General features: G+C 37.8%; 1 protein-coding gene across 12 annotated transcripts in view; it reads left to right on the forward strand.

The window, feature by feature from the left end:
- Nucleotides 1–21825, forward strand: part of SPIDR (scaffold protein involved in DNA repair) — a 452576-nt gene that overhangs the window by 170733 nt on the left and 260018 nt on the right. For all 12 annotated transcript variants that reach the window (XM_077885985.1, XM_077885987.1, XM_077885986.1 and 9 more), the window contains one exon: nt 6378–6591. In XM_077885985.1, coding sequence (XP_077742111.1) covers nt 6378–6591 — 214 coding nt within the window. The remainder of the gene's footprint in view (nt 1–6377; nt 6592–21825) is intronic.

Consider the following 21825-nt stretch of genomic DNA (forward strand, 5'->3'; position numbering starts at 1 on the left):
TTGGGTTCAGGTTGTTCACCAGGGAGATGGTGATGAAACTCTTTCTTAAAAGTAAAGAAATTATTATAGAAATTATAGAAATAATTAAAAATACTTGAGTAGAGCTGGGGAATTTGAGGTTAGATTGGCAAGAGATAAAGTAACAAAGATATTTCTATACAATGGAAAGTAGTTTGGATTTTATCAAGTGGATAACCAAAGGGTTCAAGCACAGGGGTGGCTATTATTAAACTTATACATAAAAATTGCCCTGTAGTAGGCCTTACGTACTATAGATTAGAATGGCCTGGTACTAGACTGGAGAAGTCAGTTAGGGCCAGGCTATTGTAATAACTAAGACACATCTCATCTCATCTTAATATATCCAAAACTGATGTCTTCATTACCAGTATTCTCCCCGTCAAGGCCACCTGTTTGCTTTTTTTTTTTTTTTTGGCCATAGTAGCCTCCCAACTGGGCTGTGTCTTCCTTTCTGTCCTCAGTCTGTTCTCAGTAAAGCAGATTATGTGCCTTCCTCTTTGGCTTCCCATCATAGTCGGAGGAAATAACCCAAGTCTACACAATGGTGTAAGACCTTGTCTTTTCTCTGCTTGACCGTTGTCATCTGATCTCCTCTCGCCTGCCACCAGGCCCAGTCAGACTGCATTTTTTTTTTTTCTCAGCCAGAATAGGAGTGGACTCTTCCCTGGAGGGATGGAATGAACTTTTGGGGAAAGCTGAGACGTCTAGTGGGGATATTGAAGCCACCAGAATACCATCCTGTTTCTTTTGGCATTTGGAGAGCCTAGCTGAGCATAAGAAGCACTGTAGCCAATCATTTGAACTTGAGGATAGAGATATTCAAATGTACTCCTAGGATTCTAGGCCTTTTTCATTTTACAAGGTTGGGATTTCCATTTTTAAGAACTGTTTTAGCTGCTATTCATAAATGTATATATGGATAGAAATTATTAGATCCTGTGGTATGCTTTCTATATGAATTCTTTTATTCCTATTTCTTTAAACATTTAAAGTCTTTGGTTTTATACATAAGTATAAATTCATATATTTTGTGTATCTGTGTACACACGCACACACACACATGCATGCACCAGAAGTCAATAGAATAGAACGAGTTAATGAAAGGTACTATTTAAAATTTCACAAGTTATTAACAAAAGCATACACGTAGGACCATTTTGGTACTAGAGGCGCATATCATTTTGAGGAGTGGGGGGAAAAGCTATAAAATACCTTTAAAAAGAGTAAAATGTGACCTGATTATACTACCGTAATCCAGAGTGAATACAACCAGGAGAGTTGTAACAATCACAGCTAATGGTAACCGTGTCGGAGTATCTGTTAAGGGACAGCTCCTACCTGTACTGGAAGCAGGGGGACTTTAAAATCCCCTGATGTCCATCCCTGAGGCTTGCTGTGCTGTACCCCCAGCCTCTGTGTGTGTGTGTGTGTGTGTGTGTGTGTGTGTGTGTGTGTGTCTTCCTGTGTCTTTGTGTGTAAGTACATGATGGGTGAGGACTGAGGGAAAAAGGAATGGTGGGCACTTATTGGTGGTTTAGGCCCAAAGGAAAGAAAAAATACCAGTTTCACAGAATAGTAGGCCATATTCTTTAAAGCAAAACACTGTATAGATTAGCCTAATGGGATACATCTGAAGGTAAAGAGAGACAGAGTAATAACGTAGAGTGAAATTCCAAATTACTATGTAGCTAATGTTTGGGTAATTAAATGGAGTAACTTATAGTGCTTTATGAAAAGTATTTCTCTTAGAAAAACTTAGAGGTGTTTCTGTCCTCTGTAGGAAGATCATTTCATTATCTCTCCCCACATGCTAACTCATTTCACTTGGTACTTTCTTACATAGTTTTCATCAATTTCTTATATGTATTTCTTGTATAAATGTTCTTGAAAGTTATCATCATAATATATATTAATTTACCAACATAACCTCCTTAGGAGGATTTGAATTGAACTGCATGTAAATGGACCTTGGCTCCTTGTACATTCCAAGTAAATACCTGTATATTTCAAATAAGTCATTTAACCCAGTAGTCTCAGATACATTTTTTTTTTATCATTTATTTGATTCTTTTGTGGCCTCTCAGTCATTTAAGACCAGAATTTTTAAAGAATTTTTTTTAGCTGATACGGGATCCCTGGGTGGCGCAGCGGTTTAGTGCCTGCCTTTGGCCCAGGGCACGATCCTGGAGACCCGGGATCGAATCCCACGTCGGGCTCCCGGTGCATGGAGCCTGCTTCTCCCTCTGCCTATGTCTCTGCCTCTCTCTCTCTAAAAGTTAGCTGATAAATCATTCATTCATTTGGCAAATGTTAGCCTTTAGGTTAAAAATTTTCCCTTTGAACTAAGAATTGTTTTGTCTGCTATTCATATATATGGATAGAAATTACTCTCTCACATGGTATACTTTCCGTAGGAATCCTTTTATTCCTGTTTCTTTTTTTTTTTTTTTTTTTTTTTATGATAGGCACACAGTGAGAGAGAGAGAGAGGCGGAGAAGCAGGCTCCATGCACCGGGAGCCTGACGTGGGATTCGATCCTGTGTCTCTAGGATCGCGCCCTGGGCCAAAGGCAGGCGCCAAACCGCTGCGCCACCCAGGGATCCCTATTCCTGTTTCTTAATCATTAGAAGTCTTTGGTGTTACATAGGAATATTTATGCTCTCCATTCAATCTTTGTGGCACTTACTGTTCAGTATTTAGTTCTGTGACAAAGTTATCCTCCTCTTTTACAGTATATTGATCAGTGTTGACATTCTGACCACGTCCAGCCATAGCAGCAGCCTCTGCTTCTCAACTGGATGTGCTTTCTTTACGTTTTAAGCAAGTCTTACGTTTTAACATAGTAAAATAGGAAAAAAGCATCACTCACATTTTCCTAACCAGCATTTACCCAAGAGACAGTTTAGTCAGTGACTTGTAAGGACATTCAATTTCTAGGATTAGACCGGCCAGTAATTCTCTGTGATCTTAAGAAAATCATGTGAGCAAGTAACTTTTTTAGCTTTCTTATCTGCCTAAAAAGGGAGATTAATATCTTCCTTACCTATTTCATAGGGTTATTGTAGGTGAGGTATGATAATGGATTTGAAAATGCCTTGGGAGTAGGAATGGCAGTGACCATGGTGATAGTGGCTGCCTTTACTCTGCATGTGTGATGAGCAGGCCCAGCAACTGCTGGCTTTCTGTGTTCTCTCTATTGATCTTTGCAGCGTTCTTGAGAAGGGCTAATGCTGTATGTATTTAAAAATGAGGACACTGTTGAAAAGAACATAAGTACAGATAAGGTATTTGAGGATTTCAAAAGGGAAGGAGTAGTTGCTTCTGGCTGGGATTCAGTAAACCCTTCCTGGCCAATGTAAGGTTTCGGCTGCATCTTACAGCATGTATGGAAAATGCTGCCTCGCTGTCACACAAGTGCCTTTTATGTCCTACCCACTTAATTTTAATTTGTAAAACCAGTATTTCTTATACCCTGATTGAAAGCTTGCCTCAAATACAGTTTGTTTTAGGTTGTTCTTTACTTTTTTATCCCTCACACAAAGTGGAAATTCCGCAGCTTTAATTTCTTTAGGGAAGGCAGGCCACTGGTTTCTCCCAAGGCTGTGTTGGAAAACATCCTGTATGAGAGGGTTGAGGGCACTTCTTGGAGAAGATTGTGCCGTTGTGGCCCTGTCGGAGCCGATGTGCATTCCCAGGCATGCTGTGGTGCACCAGGACTCGGACGCTGGTACCACACGGTGTGTTCATTCTGCACTGCCACATGAGGGACGGTTACCAGATGGGGTGTTCACACTGCGGCACACCAGGGTTCTAACAGTAGGGCCATAAGGCGTGTGTTCTACACTGCAGGGCTTTGTGACTGTGGTGATGGTAATGCCATACAGTGTGCGTGTCCCGTGCCGTGGTATGCTGGGCTGCAGGGTGGCACCAGCACGTCTGCTCCGTGCTGCAGGGCCTGCGCTGCGGTGGCAGTAATGCCATGAAGCGTGTTTGTCTTACAAGCTATTCACGCTATATATCCTCAGCAGATATCATAGTTGAGGAATATTGCCGGGAGATATCATAAAAATCTTCAGAGAGTGTAGTTAGGAGCAGTATGATTCTTCTTAGGTATATCGGTATTTCTGCCACGATAACTGTGTTTCTATAGTGTTTGCCTTTATAAAATCTGTTGAAGGTCTTTGGGGCCTGTCAGTTGGGCAGACCACTAAAAACCCATTTTACTTTTAGAGCTGTACAAGGTAATAGCTAGCACCCAAGGAGGGAGCTTGTGCTGCTTAGGCAGGTGAGTGAGCGTGGCCACAGGCTCCCAGGGCCGACCCGAGCTCCCACGGACCACCTGGCTTCCTGGGCCTGCTTGTTCTGAAGAGCAGCTGCTCTCACTGGTGATGGGACAGCTGCCATGCCTCCTGCATAGTTTTGGGTTTGAGCCCTGACTGCAGGTGCACGTTTTAAGAATTCTGCAAAAACACACATGAATGCTGCTCTGGCTAGCACAGCCCCTAAACCTAGGGCATTTCTCTTTGCTGCTGAAGACCCTAGTTTTCCAACCATTGCTTGGGCTGCCCTGCATGGGAAAAATGGTCCATGAACCAGACTGATCTTTATGTTATCCTGACTTCTCCTGTTCACCACCTGAGGATGAACCACTTTATTAAAGTAACAGCTGTTGTGCAGAAGAGACTCTGTGCCTACCTCCTAGTTAGTAGTGCCTTTCTGTGGTACTTGTTTTCATTCCTCCACCCACCCCACCCCCGCGCAGTGACTAGTACCACCAGCCTGACATGCTTATTCATATCCTTCCCCCATTCTGTTTCCTTCCCTACCTTAAGAAATAGTAGCAAGATAGGTACATACCTTAGGAAACAGCAGTTCAACATGGTGCTCAGTGGTGTGGCCTTGCTTAATATGTGAACACATGCTGTTGGCACTTAGAGAAAGGAAGGAATGGAAAATTAGGGGTGAGTGGAAAATGAAGAGAAAGTGAAGGGGAGAAAGAAGTGGAAATGCAATTAAATTATATAACTAAAACTTTGGTGCTATCTAAATATTAATTTTTGTTATTCACTATTAACCAGTTGGCTAAAGTGGTAGAGAAACTTGTGTCAGTGTCCATTATGTTTTTAGCAGGGTACCATAGGAGACACTTAGTTTTTGTTATTTCATTTTTTTTTAATTAAGAAACAAAGTAATAGAAAAACCTAAGTGTACTCATCTCCTGGAATTAATAACATTTTAATTTTTTGTCTTTTTTTGATTCACATATTTTTATAATAGAAACAATGTGACACATTAAGTGTGAAATCCTGAGTCATGTTCCTCTCTCTATCCTTTGGGATGTGTTTCTGTGTATCCTGCTAGTCATATTTATATACTTGTGCTACATATATATATATCTGCAACAATATTTTATTGTTTTCTGTGTTAAAAAATAACGTTATGGGTATCCTACTCTCCTATCTTGTTTATCCCCTCTTGTTTCTGAGTTCTCTCCATGCTGATACATATAGACCCGGCCCACGCCCACTGTTGCTAACTGCATAGTGTTCTGTTGTGTGCACACAGCATGGTTTACCCTTCTACAGATTTGTGCTGGGTCCAGTTTTCTGCTCTTATTAACAGTACTGAGGTATGCATCCTTATTTAGGTCTCCTGGTGCTTGGCACAGTTTCTGGGACACGTCAAGGTTTTAGGTTACACACACTGTCAACCTCATTTCTCTCATTTCATTCTTAAAAATGTTCTTTGAGGCAGGTGACATGATCCCCATTTTATACATGAGAAAATTGAGGTGTTGAAATGCTATCTAATTTGACCAACTTAATCAGAGAGCCAACTCAGATTAAATTGCACCTATTTAAATATCGAGCCCTAATATTCAGCATTCTTCAAGAATCCTTACCCTTAACCTTTATGATCATTAGAACAGTTGCAACCAGCAAGTCTCCTGTATCATTTCTAAAGTAGGGAATCAAAGCAGGTAATGAGGTGGAGGGAGCATATAAGAAAGAAGGATTAATAAGTGGTTATACTCCCTTTGTTGTGGTTATCAGAGGAGTTAAAGTTTTGGTATAAAAACATGCTCTGTGAAATGATGGGTCTGAGTTTGTATATGTAAGACTATTTCTTTATGATGAAAGACTGCTTTTTATGTTGTTTAAAATGCGACACTCATTATCTTAATTAAAAAGATGTTACAGTGAATGTGTTAGAGTCCATACTTTACCTTGCAAAAGTACACAGTCCATTTTCTCAAGGTGATAAAGCTATCTTAATAGCTTTTTTTTTTTTTTTTTCACAGATGGACCATATGTTTATTATACTTCATTTTGCTTTTTCTCCCCTTTACCTTATAGGTAGAAGATCTGGTGTGTTACTTGTAAAAATTCTGGAGCTGCATGAGGAATGCGCCATCCAAGTTGCCATGTGTGAGCATTTAGCAGGGCTGCAGGCCAACAGCTCTTCTCAAGGTGAGGCCCCCAGGCCTATCCTAAAGGTTCTGTTCACCAAGGAAACTGCTCACCACCTCAAGGGACATCCCCAAGACCTCATCCTTATCTACCCTCCCTGGTGAGTACAAAGAACTGATTCCAGCAGCCACTAACTGTGAGTTTGTCTCAAAAAATATTCTTATGATGAACATTTTTGTCACTTTATTATGGAGAAATGCCAGGAGAAGGAAGCCAAGATTTGACATAAATTTATGTAACAGAAGCACCAAACTGCATTTGAATGCTTGTTTTTGCTTTTGGCAGGAAATTTTTTATAATTTGAGGGTAGAGGGGTGAGGATGAAACAACCATATCAAGATTCCTGTCTAGGGATTCCTGGGTGGCTCAGTGGTTAAGCTTCTGCCTTTGGCTCAGGTCCCTCATCAGGCTCCCCACAGGGAGCTTCTCCCCTTGCCTGTGTCTCTGCCTCTCTCTCTGTGTCTCTTGTGAATAAATAGATAAAATCTTTAAAAAAAAAAAATTCCTGTCTAAGTGACATGTTATAAATCTGGCTGTTTTTGTTTTTTTCTTTCTTAGAAATAAAATTTTGGTAGAGGCATTATGTGACAAAATGATAATGCACATAATATTTCTTTGTGAATTACTTAGAGAAGGATGAAAAGCATAAAGTAAGACATAGGGAAGTTTGATCTTTAGGAGCACAAATGGTCATTAATGGATCAGAAATTATTTTTAAGGATGTATGTTTGCTTTCTTCTCCATAAGATGTTATTTTTTTACTACAAAAAGAAGAATCTTACTATTTTTGAGGGAATGTTTGAGCTGCCTTATATTAAGCACTAATTGTTGATGTTGTTGGCAGATTTTTAGAAGTTTCATTCATCTGTCAAATTCTTAGTTTTGAAGTTGACTTACAGGTTTTAGAAGTTAAACATCCCTCCCAAAGAAGGAATCTTTTTTTGCTGTGTCCACAGTGAGTAATTCTCACTCTTTACTTAAATTCTTCCACTGATAGGCTACAGATATCATAGGGTAACCTGCATTTTATTTTATTTTTTTAAATATATCTTTTATTGACTAGTATAAGATATATACAGGATCATACATAAAATTTTAAGTATATATTTCTACAAATAATTACAAAGGGACTAGGTAATTTCCATACAATCAAAGAAATAGAATGCAGTGCATACCTGAGGCCACCCCAACCCCTTTCTCGTTTACTTCCTCTCCCTTCCACACCAGTGACTATGATCCTGACTTACGATACAGTGTTTGAGAATTTCATATAAATAGAACCATACAGTAATCATACGCTATGTATTCTCTTTTGCCTGACTCTTCTCACTTAATTTTATACTTGTGAGATTCATCACTTTTGTTACATTTTAGCAGTTTGTTCATTTTTATTGCTATAAAGAATTCCATTGTATTAATTTATGCAATTAATCCATCTGTTAGTTAGGCATCTTCAGTTTGAGGATATTATGAATAATGTTGTAATGACCAACCGTCTGTCTGTGTAGCTCACTCAAGAATACAGTGCCAATGGAGCACCTGGGTGCTCAGTCAGTTAAGTGTCTGCCTTGGGCTCAGGTCCTGGGATCAAGCCCACGATCGGGCTCCCTGCTCAGTGGGAAGGAAGTCGGCGTCTCCCTCCGCCTCTCCCGCATGGCTTGTGCTTTGGCTCTTTCTCTCTCAAATAAGTAAAATCTTAAAAAAGAACAATACAATGCCATTAATTTGTTCTGAAACTTTTCATCATCCTAAAATCATGCCATTATTTTTCTACCATGTTAAAAATGTTTTTTTAATTTGTCTTGACTGTACTTCTTCTTCCCACAATGGCCATGTCGCCGCCCCATTCACTACTGAGCCTGTTTGTTCAGGCTTCCAGCCTAGCACTCCCAGACCTGTGGCGTTGGCAGTGACCCCCACACTGCTTCTCCCATGGTCACTTGTGTGGCCATCATGTCTCCCTGCAGGGCAGTGCTCACTCCTACTTTGTTTTCCTGCCTCCTCTGTGTTCCTCCTCATGCCTTTCTGGCTTCTCACTGCTAAAGTGCTGCTGGGCCAGTACAAAACGCTTCTCTATCCTGTCCACCTCACCCCCCTGGTGCTTTCACTTCATCTTGTAGCTTTAAATGTCAGCTGTACACTGATCACTTCACAAACTCTCCATCACCAGAGCACCATTTCTTACTGCCTCAGCCATGGCTCTGTGTGGGTGCTGAGAGCATGGCAGGATCAAGTTCCTGATCCTCCCTCGTTTTCTCCACTCTTCCCCATCTCCGGAAGTGGAAACCACCTTCTTGCAGTTCTATACATGTCCTCAACAACTCTTTCTCATCATCTCCCTTCTGCCTGTGGGAACCTCCTGTTGGCTCCACTTCCAAATGCACATAGGTTCCAGCACTCTTGCCACCTCTCTGTCAGCAAATTTCCAGGCAATCATTATCTGTCTTCTGGATTGTTACAGTAGTTTCTTAAATCATCTCCTTGCTTTTTTCCTTGCTCTCTTGTCTCTTCCAAGATGACTGAAGAAGCAAAGCTATGAATTTAGAAGTTGTCATACCGCTTTTGGGCTCCATGTGCCCCAGTATCTGTTCACTTCATACACAAACCCCTCCTGAGCTCTGGGTTCTTATCTCCCACACCTTTCTCCTTCCCTAGATCCATCTTGGCCACCCTAGCTCCACTCTGATCCTCAGGTTCCAGGCCACTTTCCCCTTGGGGCCTGGGTTCTTGCCACTGCCTGTGCTGCGGTATTGTATCCTACACCTCACCATGTCTGCATGGTTGCACTTTTCTTAGCCTTCTCTGGGTGTTTACTCAGATGTCACCTTCTCAAAAGTCCTTCCTTGGGTCCCATATCTAAAATTGGAAACTACCTCCTTCCAAATCATTTATTGTACTTTCCTACTTTGTTTTTCACAATCAGGTATATTAAAGTATTTTAGTTTAGAATATTGCTATGGAATGAGTGAGCAATTTCCTGCCTATCCTGACAGTGCTCCTCCTAACGGTCTTGTTCTTGTAATTTGTATTCTTTCTGCTGTTTTATTGGAAGTCTTTCTGGAAGCTTATAGTAAAATTCAGTGATATTGACAGTATTAGATTTTTGCAGTGTGTCCTAGTTTTATCTTTATCAGTATACAACAATTTATGTTTTCATTTATTATTATTTCAACAAAAAATGTATATTCAAGTGATGCTGAGTTTTTACAGTGAGACACTGAAGGCTCTAGCATGTTTATATTTGGAGATACATTTAGAAACATTGGTGGGATTTGCTTCAACGTGGATGGAACTGGAGGGTATTATGCTGAGTGAAGTAAGTCAGTTGGAGAAGGACAAACATTATATGTTCTCATTCATTTGGGGAATATAAATAATAGTGAAAGGGAATATAAGGGAAGGGAAAAGAAATGTGTGGGAAATATCAGAAAGGGAGACAGAACGTAAAGACTGCTAACTCTGGGAAACGAACTAGGGGTGGTAGAAGGGGAGGAGGGCAGGGGGTGGGAGTGAATGGGTGACGGGCACTGGGGGTTATTCTGTATGTTAGTAAATTGAACACCAATAAAAAATAAATTAAAAAAAAAAAACAAAATAAAAAAAATAAAAAATAAAAAATCTTAAAAAAAAAAAAAGAAAAGAAACATTGGTGGGCTCTGGATCCAGGCTTTTGCCCCTACAGGTTTTCTTCATTTTATTTATATATATATTTAAAATTTTATTTATTTTAATTCCAGTATAATTAACATATAGTGTTACATTAGTTTCAGGTATATGATATAGTGATTCAGCAATTCTGTCCATTACTGAGTGCTCACTACAATAAGAGAACTCTTAATCCTATCCACCTGTTTCACCCATAACTGTAACAACCTCCCCTCTGGTAACCACCAGTTTGTTCTCTATAGTTGAGTCCGTTTTTTTGTCTCTTTTTTCTTTGTTTGCTTGTTTCTTTTCTTAAATTCTACATTTGATTTCCTTCTTTTTGATGACTGAATTATACGTGTACATATATACACACACCACATCTTCTTTATTCATCTACCAATGGACACAGATTGCTTCCATATTTTGGCTATTGTAAATAATGTTGCAATAAACAAAGGGGTGCATATGGCTTTTTCAATTATTGTTTTTGTATTTTGGGGGTAATACCCAGTAGTGGAATTACTGGGTCATATGGTAATTCTGTTTTTAATTTTTTTTAAAGATTTTATTTTATTTATTCATGAGAGACAGAGAGAGAGAGAGGCAGAGACACAGGCAGAGGGAGAAGCAGACTCCATGCAAGAGCCCGATGTGAGACTCGATCCCGGGTCTCCAGGATCACATCCTGGGCTGAAGGCCGGTGCTAAACCACTGAGCCACCCAGGGAGCCCCCTGTTTTTAAGAATCTCCATACTGTTTTTCACAGTGGTCACACCACTTTGTATTTCCACCAGCAGTGCACACATCCTCGCCAACACCTGTTGTTTCTTGTGTTTTTTATTTTAGCTATTCTGACAGATGAGATGATTTGCATTTCTCTGATGATTAGTGATGTCAAGCATCTTTTCATCTGTTGGTTGGCCATCTGTATGTCTTCTTTGAAAAAGTGTTCATGTCTTCTGCCCATTTTTAGTTGGATTATTATTTTTTTAGTGTTGAGTTAAATAAGTTCTTTATGTATTTTGGATACTAACCCTTGATTGGATATGTCATTTGCAAATATCTTTTTCCATTCAATAAATTGTCTTTTTGTTTTGTTGTTTCCCTCACTGTGCAGAAGCTTATTTTTTAATTTCTTCTTCTTTTTTTTAAGGATTTTAATTTTATTTATTCATGAGAGATACAGAGAAAGAGGTAGAAACACAGCCAACGGGAGAAGCAGGCTCCCTGCGGGGAACCCAATGTTAGGACTTGATCCTGGGACTCCGGGATCATGACCCGAGTCAAACACAGACAGTCAGCCACTGAGCCACCCAGGCATCGCTTATTTTTTAATTCTTTAGAACCTTTTTAATTTGATTTGTCCTTATGTTTTATTTTGCTTTTGTTTCTTTTGCTTCAGAAGACATAGCTAGAAAAATGTTGCTATAGCTAATGTCAAAGAAATTACTGCCTGTGCTCTCTTCTAGGATGTTTATGGCTTCTAGTCTCATATTTAGTTCTTTAATCCATTTTGAGTTTATTTTTATGCATGGTGCAAGAAGGTGGTTCAGTTTCATTCTTTTGCATGTTGCTGTTCAGTTTTTCCAACACTATTTGTTGAAGAGACGATCTTTTTCCCAGTACATATTCTTGTGTCCTTTGTTATAGATTAATTAACCATATAATCATGGGTTTATTTCCAGGAGCTCTATTTTGTTTTATTGATCTGTGTATCTACTTTTGTGCCAGTACCATACTATTTTGATTTGTAATAGTTTCATAGTATATCTTGAAATCTGGAATTATGATACCAGTTTTGTTCTTTTTTTAAAGGTCTATTCAAGGTCTTTTGTGGCTATTCAAGTTCATTTGTGGTTCCATATACATTTTAGGATTATTTGTTCTATTTCCATGCAAAATGCTGTTGGTATTTTGATAGAGATTGCATTACGTCTGTAGATTGCTTTGGTAGTATCAACATTTTAACAGTATTTGTTCTCCCAATCCATGAGCATGGAATGTTTTTTCATTTCTTTGTGTCATGTTGTTTATTTCATCAATGTTTTACAGTTTTCAGAGTACAGGTCTTTCACCTCTTTGGTGAAGTTTATTCCTACATATTTTATTCTTTTGGTACAATTGTAAATGGGATTGTTTCCATAAGTACTTTTTTGCTACTTTATTATTAGTGTATAGAAGTTCAACAGATTTCTGTATGTTGATTTTGTATCCTGAAGCTTACTGAATTTACTTATCAGTTCTAATAGTTTTTTGGTGGAGTCTTTAGGGTTTTCCAAAAGTAATACCATGCCATCTACAAGTAGTGAATGTTTTACTTCTTTACCAATTTTTTTTTTTTCTTTACCAATTTGGATGCCTTTTATTTCTTTTGTTATTGATTACTGTGTCTAGGACTATGGTGAATAAAAGTGATGAGAGGACATCTTTTTCTTGTTCCTGACTTCAGGGGAAAAGCTTTCAGTTTTTCACCATTGAGTAGGATGTTAGCTCTGGGTTTTTCATAGATGGCCTTTATTATGTTGAGATATGCTTCCTCTAACACTACCTTGTTGAAGGTTTTATCATTAATGGGTGTTTACTCTGTCAAATGCTTTTTCTGCATCTATTGAAATGATCATATGGTTTTTATGCTTTCTCTTGTTGATGTGATATATCATGTTGATTTATCTTTTCCTTAAATAAGTGGATAAAGTTGAACTCAGAATCATTATGTAGGTCCCTATAACATCATAGTGCCTCTAACTCTCCATACCTTTAGTATGGGTTTTCCCCTTCCATTTAAAAAATATTTAATTGGTATTTAAAACATATAACAGATTTCAAAAGGTATCGAAGGATATACAGTGAACTAAGAGTCTTCTTCCCATACTTGCTCTCCCTAGCCACTCAGTTCTCATCCCTAAAGAAGCCATCAATGCCAGTTTCTTACATACCATTCAGAGATTGTGTGTGTGTGACACACTCACTATATAACATGCATGTATAATATAAACTAACTTATGTATTTCCTGCCATTATTCTTTTTTTGCAAAAATGGTATCCAACAATACTCTTGTACCATGCTTCTATTGTAAAAATGTGTCTTGGAGATTATTCAGTAACAACATACTAGTATATAAATAGTTGCTACATTCTTTGTGCACTGATTTCTAATTTAAAGATACCATTATTATTCAGTCAGACTCTTCGGATGAACATATAGGTTGCTCCTCCTCTTTGGCTACTACAAACAGGACTACATCATTTTCTACATGTGTGAAGAAGAGCTGTAAGATGAATTTCTCTAAGTATTATTGCTGGATCAGAGAATATATACCTCTTTAATTTTAGAGTAAACATTATTAAGTGGCACCATTTTGCATTTCTAATAACAGTGCATAAAGTGCCTATTTACCTTTTACTAACCTACTGTATTGATCACCAATTTAAAAAATGGAATTTGTAATTTTAATTTGCATTTCTTTTACTGTAATATGGGCTTAGGCTTCAGTCCCTGTGTTTAAGAACCATTTATATTTTATTTTTTATGAAATGCCTATTAATGACTTTTTACTTGTCTTCTCTTGGATTATTCATCTCTATCTTAGTGATTTCTATCAACTCTTTAGAAATAATAAATACAGTTCCTTGTCAATCATATACGTTACAATGAGTTTTCTCCCAGTTTCTTGTTAGTCTTTCATCATTTTTTAGGGGTTAGGGGGAATTTTTGTTTTTGAAAAGCGGGGTAGTCTTTTTCTGTTTCTTAAATTTAGTCCGTGACTAAATTTTTTTTTAATATTGTATTTATTCATGAGAGAAAGAGAAGCAGAGACACAGGCAGAGGGAGAAGCGGGCTCCATGCAGGAAGCCCATTGTGGGACTGGATCCTGGGACTCTGAGATCACGCCCTAAGCTGAAGGCTGAGGGCGCTTGGCACCCTCAAACCGCTGAACCACCCAGGTGTCCCTCCATGACTAAATTTATCTATCTTTTGCAGTATCTATATTTTATATGATAGATGATAAAGAAGTTAAGATCTTTTTTGTTGTGAGATTAAAAATTTATTCTGTTTTATTCTTATACTTTTATGGATTAATTACTTTAAAATTTTTTCATTTTTTTATTTCTTTTGTTTAAATTAACAATACTTAACAAATAGTGTATTATTAATTTTGAGTAAAATTTCCTGATTCGTCAGTTGCATATAACACCCAGTGCTCATTCCATCAAGTCCTTCTTAATGCCCATCACCCAATTACTCCATCTCTCACCCACCACTCCTCCAGCAGCCCTCAGTTGGTTTCCTATAGTTAGAATCTCTTTCGGTGTGTGCCCCTCTCTATTTTTATCTTATTTTAATTTTCCTTCCCTTCCCCTATGTTCATTAATTTTGTTTCTTAAATTCCACATATGAGTGAAATCATATGGTATTTGTCTTTCTCTGACTTATTTCGGTTAGCATAATACCCTCTAGTTCCATCCATGTCATTGCAAATGGCAAGATTTCATTCTTTTTGATGGCTGAGTAATACTCCATTGTATGTATATATACTACATTCTCTTTTTCCATTCATCTGTTGATGAATCTGGGCTCTTTCCATATTTTTGCTATTGTGGCATTGCTGCTATAAACATTGGGGCGCATGCACCCTTTTGAATCACCATTTTTGCATCCTTTGGATAAGTACCTAGACAAAGCAGGAAAGAATATCCAATGGAAAAAAGACAATATCTTCAACAAATGGTGTTTGGAACAAAATTTTACGTTTAATCTTTGACTATTGGAATTTATATTTATATAATTAGATAAAATAGGAATTGCATTCTTCCCCCCCAAATGACTACTCAGGAGTCCCAGCACCATTTTTTGGCAGCATGTTAAATTTGTGAATTCATGGAACAGGACTAAAAAGCAGTCTCTGGGTAAGACTCTGGTAGGATACTCCTCCCTTCCTTATGCTGATGGAGTCCATGGCAGCATGTATCAGCACACCAGGGTTCTAATCCATTACCTAGATCTGTCTTCCTTCAGAAATCTGTCCTTATTAAGCATCTTTTCCTTTCTCACCCTAGTTTTGCCCCTTTGTGTATTTTAGGTCTTGTTTTCAGTAGAGTCTAAGTTCATCTGTGGGGTAAAGGGCAATTTGGTAGTCTTTGTTTTTAATCACCTCCCTCTTCAACTTCTAATATTTTTGTGGGCATCTGTATATTTTAAAATACGTTCTAGGGCACATGAATGGCTCAGTTGGTTAAGCAACTGACTCTTGATTTCAGCTCAGGTCATTATCTCAGAGCCTGCTTAAGATTCTCTCTCTCTCCCTCTGCCCCTTCCCCCCGCCCCTTAAAAAACATTTATTAAATGATGCATTTTTTAAGTAAAAAAAAATAATGTCTTAGTGTGAATGTTCTTTAGAAAAGATACTTTAGAGGTATTGAATGTGAGACACTTTTGAATTCATGAGAAGTAAATTTAGATCAAGGTTATCTGCAAAGATTTATCTTTACAAAAAAATTCCAAATTCTGCTGGCTCCTTCAACCTTATAAGTGGATGAGTTATTATCATTTGACTTTGGAATGTTTTTAGGTCTGGGTCTTACTGAAGCAGCTGCCTTTTTTTTTTTTTTTTTTTCCTGTTCCCATATCTCTCAGAGAATTTGACAAACTTCTAAATAGCTTCCTAAATTGTATTATGTCTTGTTTTCTCTCAGAAAACAGATTTCTCTCAAAAAGATACCTTTTTAATTTAAAGAAAGAAGCATAATAATAATTTTTAGGTGCTTCAGGAAGATGGATGGGTGGGAAGTGTTTCGAAAGAAGAGTTTATCAGTATGCTGGTATCAGTGATTTAGGCCATCTGTCTTAATAGTTTGGAAGTTTCTGCATTATTTGTTATCCAGATACTAGCTAACGTTAGTCTAGATGTCACTTAAAATTAGCTCATTGTTAAGGACACCTGGGTGGCTCAGTCAGTTAAGCATCCAACTCCTGATTTCACCTTAGATCATGATCTCAGGGTCATGGGATTGAGCCCCGTGTTGGGCTCTGCACTGGGTATGAAGTCTGCCTTAGGATTCTCTTTGTCCCTCTCCCTCTGCTCTTCCCTGATGGTACACATGCCTGCTCTCAAAAAAAAAAAAAATGATAGTTTAAGAAAAAAGACAAAAGCCAAAATAATAAAAATGATTGCCCTATTTTTTTTTAATGGAAACTTGACAAGTTTCCCCTTTAAATATTTTTTCCTTGTAGGCTATCTGCTCTTTTCCCACTATAAAAGCCTTTTGTGTTCAATCAAACTGGCTTTCAACATGGAAACAGTTTTAAAAACAATCAATAGACTTCAGACACTTCCATTTGTCCATTAGTAATAAATGTGGGTTTAGTTGTAAAATGGCTACATACCCAAAGGAGTTTAAAGCCTTCTTTAAGTATTACCCAATAAATTCTTATTGAATTCCTTTAAGATGTAATGTGATTCTAGTTGTAGAAAGAGGGAGATAGAACTATCTGGCTATTGAATGTGACTTACTACCAAATCTAAAGCCAGGATGAACATCAGAAAAAAGATGAGTATGTGATAGTGTATCAAGGGACAGCCAGGATACCCTCTACCTTTCCTGCTCATTCACTTATTCATTCAAAAATATTTGTTAGTACATTGTGTGACAGATAATTTTCCCCCTTAGATTATATATCCTAATCCCAGAGAAGGAATGAAATCTGACTTTCCCCATTATCATGAGTATCTATCTATCATGAGTATCATCATCTTTTTGTGTTTAGTATTTCACTATATGGATAGATCATAATTTAAAGTCTCTTATATTGAATTTTTAAGATTGTTTCCCATTGTGGGCTGTTTGAAACAGTACCTGAATGAAAGTGCTTATACTCTCATCTAATGGTATAAGGATATTGCTAAAAGTAGAAATTCTTGCTTAGAGGGGCTCCTGGCTGGGTCAGTTGGTAGAGCATGTGACTTTTGATCTTGGGCTCATGCGTTCAAGTCCCATGTTGGGTATGGAACTTACTCTAAAAAAAGAGAAAAGAAATTCTTGCTTAGAGAAGATGGTAGGTTTTGAGCTTTTCAATATATTGTTACCATAGTAACCTGTCAAGGTTATAAATATTCTCACTGCTGCCAGTTTCTCCATAGTCACATCAATAAACACACAACATTTTTAAAAAGATTTTTAATTATTTATTTGAGAGAGAGAGAGCACTCAAACAAGGGAGACCAGCAGAGGGAGAGGGAGAAGCAGGCTTCCTGCTGAGCAGGGAACCCAGTGTGGGGGTAGATCCCAGGACCCTGAGATCATGACCTGAGCTGAAGGCAGACTCTTAACTCACTGAGCCACCCAGGTACCTCTACACTCAACATTTTTAATGACTACACATTTTGCTAGTGTAGTGTATCTACACTACATAAATTTTTCTTTATTCTTTTCCATATTATCAGTCTGCAGTAAATATTTTTTTCTAACATAAATAACTCTGTAATAGACATACACGTGGACAGCTATATAATTTAGTACATATTTCAGGTTGCTTTTCAGAGTAGTTGTTAGGAACTGTTTTAGTTGGTTAAAGGTAAACATTTTGTTGTTACTGTCACTGCTGTAATTTCTTGGTATAGTTATCTGTAAACCTCATAGTAGAGTACCTGCTGCTAGTCACAGTGAATACTTGTTCTTATTTACTTGACAGATTTTTTTTTTTTTTTTGAGAATTCGTTTTCTCAACTTTTACTCATATTCGTTGGGGTCCTACAGACTTATCTATTTGTATGCCTGTTTTATGTAATAAGACATTTCTGTTTAGGGTTATATAACTTTTGATGATAATTTTGTGGTTTTCTTCCTGACACTTAAGCTTCTTTACCTGTTTCTGTCTTACTGCATTAGCTAAAACTTTTAATCAGTCTTTCTTCCTACTGTATTTCCAATGATTAGAAATATGCTAGGCTAATGCTAGGCATACAGTAGACTATTATTCAATAACTATATGATCAGTGTTGAGTATTAAATAATCATCAAGACATTGTCTGTCAGTCTTCTCATGCCCTCTACTTGAATGAGAGGATGTATCAGTATATTTCATTTATTTGTACACTCATTAAGCATTTATTGAATGTTACATATGCTATGATAGTCCTTGTGCTAGATAATGGGGATACAGTATTCAAAATCACAAACAATCTCTACCCTTAAGGAACCCACAGTGTAGTGGAAGAGGAAAGTAATATAAACAAGTTATAAAGGACTGTAGGATGTATACAAATAGAGCTCTGTATGTGCGATGTGAGGACAGTGAAGAAGGAGGGCAGTACAACTGACAGGTAGGTCAGTAGAGTTGTGTGTGTGTGTGTGTGTGCGCGCGCACACACATAGACACACTGGGGAGAGCACAAACTGAGTGTCAAGATTAGCTTCCTGGAGTTGGTGATCCCCTGTCCAAGCTATGAAGGGTAAGTTGAAAAGAACAAGGGAAGGGACTGTGAGGGCATTTGAAGTAGAAGAAACCTAATGAACAATGTCCTAAGAGGCCACAGAGGCATGGTGGATGAAGTGGAAATTCTGAAGCAGGAGTGGCAGCAAGTGAGGCTGGACAACCTGTGTACAATGTTATAAAGAGCTGGTATTGAATCCTCCCTTCTGTGCAGGAGAGGAGAGATATGATCTGGTTTATTACACTTTAAGTTTGTGGAGACTGACTGCAGAAAGCTAGAGTAAAGGCATCTTGGAAGCTCTGGAAGTAGCTGAAGTGTAAGGAAGATGATGACTTGGACTAGGATGGTAAATAGCAGATTTGGGGATATATTTTGGAGTCAGAGGCAACAGGATTTGCTGATGGGTTTGATGTGCTATGTGAATGAAAGTCAAGAAACAAGGAAGACTCCCAAGTTTTTGGTTTGAGGAAACAAGTGAGTTTTGATGCCATGTAATAAAATGAGGAGTCTTGGGGTTGATTTTGGGGGCACAGTCAATAGTACCTTCTTTATACCAGCTAGAGCTGATATAGCTAGAGCCCTGATTAAACATAAAAGACACTGTGGTGCCAAAAGAGAAACTCTTGTTAGCTGACCTGGGTTTTCAGGGTATCCCACATTTGGTAAGTGCTAGAGGACCAAAGTAGAACCCATAGGCTTATTCACAGCTGCTTTTGTCTTCCTTCATTTTTGCCAATTGGGATTCCTTGAAATGAAGATGTTGCTGACACTTATTGCTAGGGGTAAACCAATGTTGAAGATAGAAGGCTTATTTCCTGGGTGGTACTGCCTTTCTGTTATGATAGCCAAAAGGCCATTTTTTTTCCCACAACAATTATAGGATGTTGAGAAGAAATAAGTAGAAAACTAAATGCAGTGAGAAAAGGGGAAAAAAATGAATACTGTGATAGTAATCTAGAAAATCTAAGAAACTAGAAGAGAGAACAAAATCAAACATTTATGCTTTCCTGAGAAAAGAAGAAAAGCAGATATCAGCTGGTGCTCCACAGAACACTTTTCCATGGGATCTTCATAGGAATACAACCAAAAGGTTCTGCACTTAAATAACTTTGGGAACGGCTACTTAAATAAGGACTGGTTAATATAGTGTCAGACTTCTCAGAGTCTAGTATGCAAATGTGCATTATGTTATACAGTACAGAAAACTAAAAACAGAGGGGAACATAGAAGCAAAACGTGAGCAACAAATGACCACATTCTTCCTAATCTAAGAAAATGGGTCGAGAGAGGAAGTAAGGGTAGTGATGTCTTAAAAAATGGTGGAGTAGGAAATACTTCTACTTCAACAACTAATGCATTTGTAGGAACTAAATCTAGTTGAGTATTTGTAGCTCCAGGGAAGACTTTGATAAAGAGTAAATTTGGGAGAATTTCAGCCTTTCAAGTGGTAGTAGCTACCATCCCACATCCTCAGCCTTACAATCCTGGTGCAGAATGCTGGAGCCATGGTGGGCAATATATCAGGGTTGTGTATTGATTGTTGAAAGCTGCTTTTGATCACCAAGGAACTGGCCCAGAGGCTTGTGGACATTTTTTCAACCCCCACAGGCTGAAGTGGTTTCCAAGAGACCTAAAGAGCCACTACTTGTCTACTTTTCCCTTTTGGGAGCCAAACATTTAAGGATATCCTTATCAGGTCACTAGCTAACAACAGAGATAATGAAACAGAAATTACGGATATCACATATATTAAGGAACACATACTTTGAAAAAATAGTATTGAAAAGTCAAAGGGATGAATCCAGCCCTCAACAAGATTCAGCAATCCCTGAAGAATGGGACAATTAAATTTCCAGAGTTACCACAAAATAATACTCAAATGTCCACTTCTCAACAAAAATTACAAAATACACAAAGAAACAGGAAAGAATGGCTCATTAACAGGAAAAAATAATTATTTGGTAGAAACCACCACCAAGGAAGCCCAGACATTGGAATTATTAGTTAAAGATGTGAAATCAACTGTCTTAAATATATGCAGTGAATTAAAGGAAACCATAGATAGAAACTAAAGGAAATTAGGAAAATAACATGTGAACAAAATGAAAATTTCAATAGAGATGTAGAAAGATTTTTTTTTTTAAAAAAAGAGAAATTCCAGAGCTGAAAAATATGATAATTTGAATTTTAAAACTCACTGTAGGGTTTTGAACTTTCTAGTTTGAATAGCATATTTGAACAAATGAAACTTAAGATCAATGAATTTGAAGATAAGATAATTGAACTTATATAGCCTGAGGAGCCGGAAAAAAAAAAAGAATAAAGAAAAATTAGCAGTGCCTGAGGGACATGAAGTACACCATCAAATACAGAACATAGGCATTGTAGGAGTACCAGCAAGAAAAGAGAGAAAGAAAACATGAGAAAAAATATTTGAAGAAGTAATGGCCAAATACCTTCCAAATACGAAGAAAGGCATAAATATACATATCCAAGAAACTAAATAATCTCCCAGAATGATAAATTGAAAGAGATCCACACCAAAACATACTACAGTGAAATTGTTAAAATCCAAAGACAAGAGACAAGAGAAAAGGAACTTGCCATGCACAAGGGATCCTCAAAAATATTGAGATAATTTCTCATTAAAAAATGGGGACAGAAAGAAGTTGAACGACATATTTAATATCCTGGAAGAAGAAGAAAAAAACTCAACAAAGAATATATCTTGCAAAATGATCTTTCAAGAATGAGAGAGAAATTAAGATATTTACAGATAAAAGGAAGCCAAGGGTGTTCATTACCAGTAGCCCTGTCCTAAATGGAATACTAAAGGTAGTCCTTCAGGTTGAAATGTTTGCAACTTGAACCTACATAAAACATGAACACTGGTAAAAGTAACTACAGAAGTAAATATAAAAGCCAGGGTTGGGCAGCCCTGATGGCTCAGCGGTTTAGCGCCGCCTTCAGCCCAGGGCGCGATCCTGGAGACCCGGGATCAAGTCCTGCATCGGGCTCCCTCCCGGCATGGAGCCTGCTTCTCCCTCTGCCTGTGTCTCTGCCTCTCTCTCTCTCTCTGTGTCTCCCGTGAATAAATAAATAAGATCTTAAAAAATAAATAAATAAAATAAAAGCCAGTGTTAGTGTACTTTGGGTATTATTTGTAATGTTTGCTATATTATTTAATAAAATGCATACACCAATAACTATAAATATATATTAATGGGAATACAGTATATAAAGATGTAATCTGT

Source organism: Canis aureus, chromosome 37, assembly GCF_053574225.1.
Source record: "Canis aureus isolate CA01 chromosome 37, VMU_Caureus_v.1.0, whole genome shotgun sequence".
Lineage (NCBI taxonomy): Eukaryota > Metazoa > Chordata > Mammalia > Carnivora > Canidae > Canis > Canis aureus.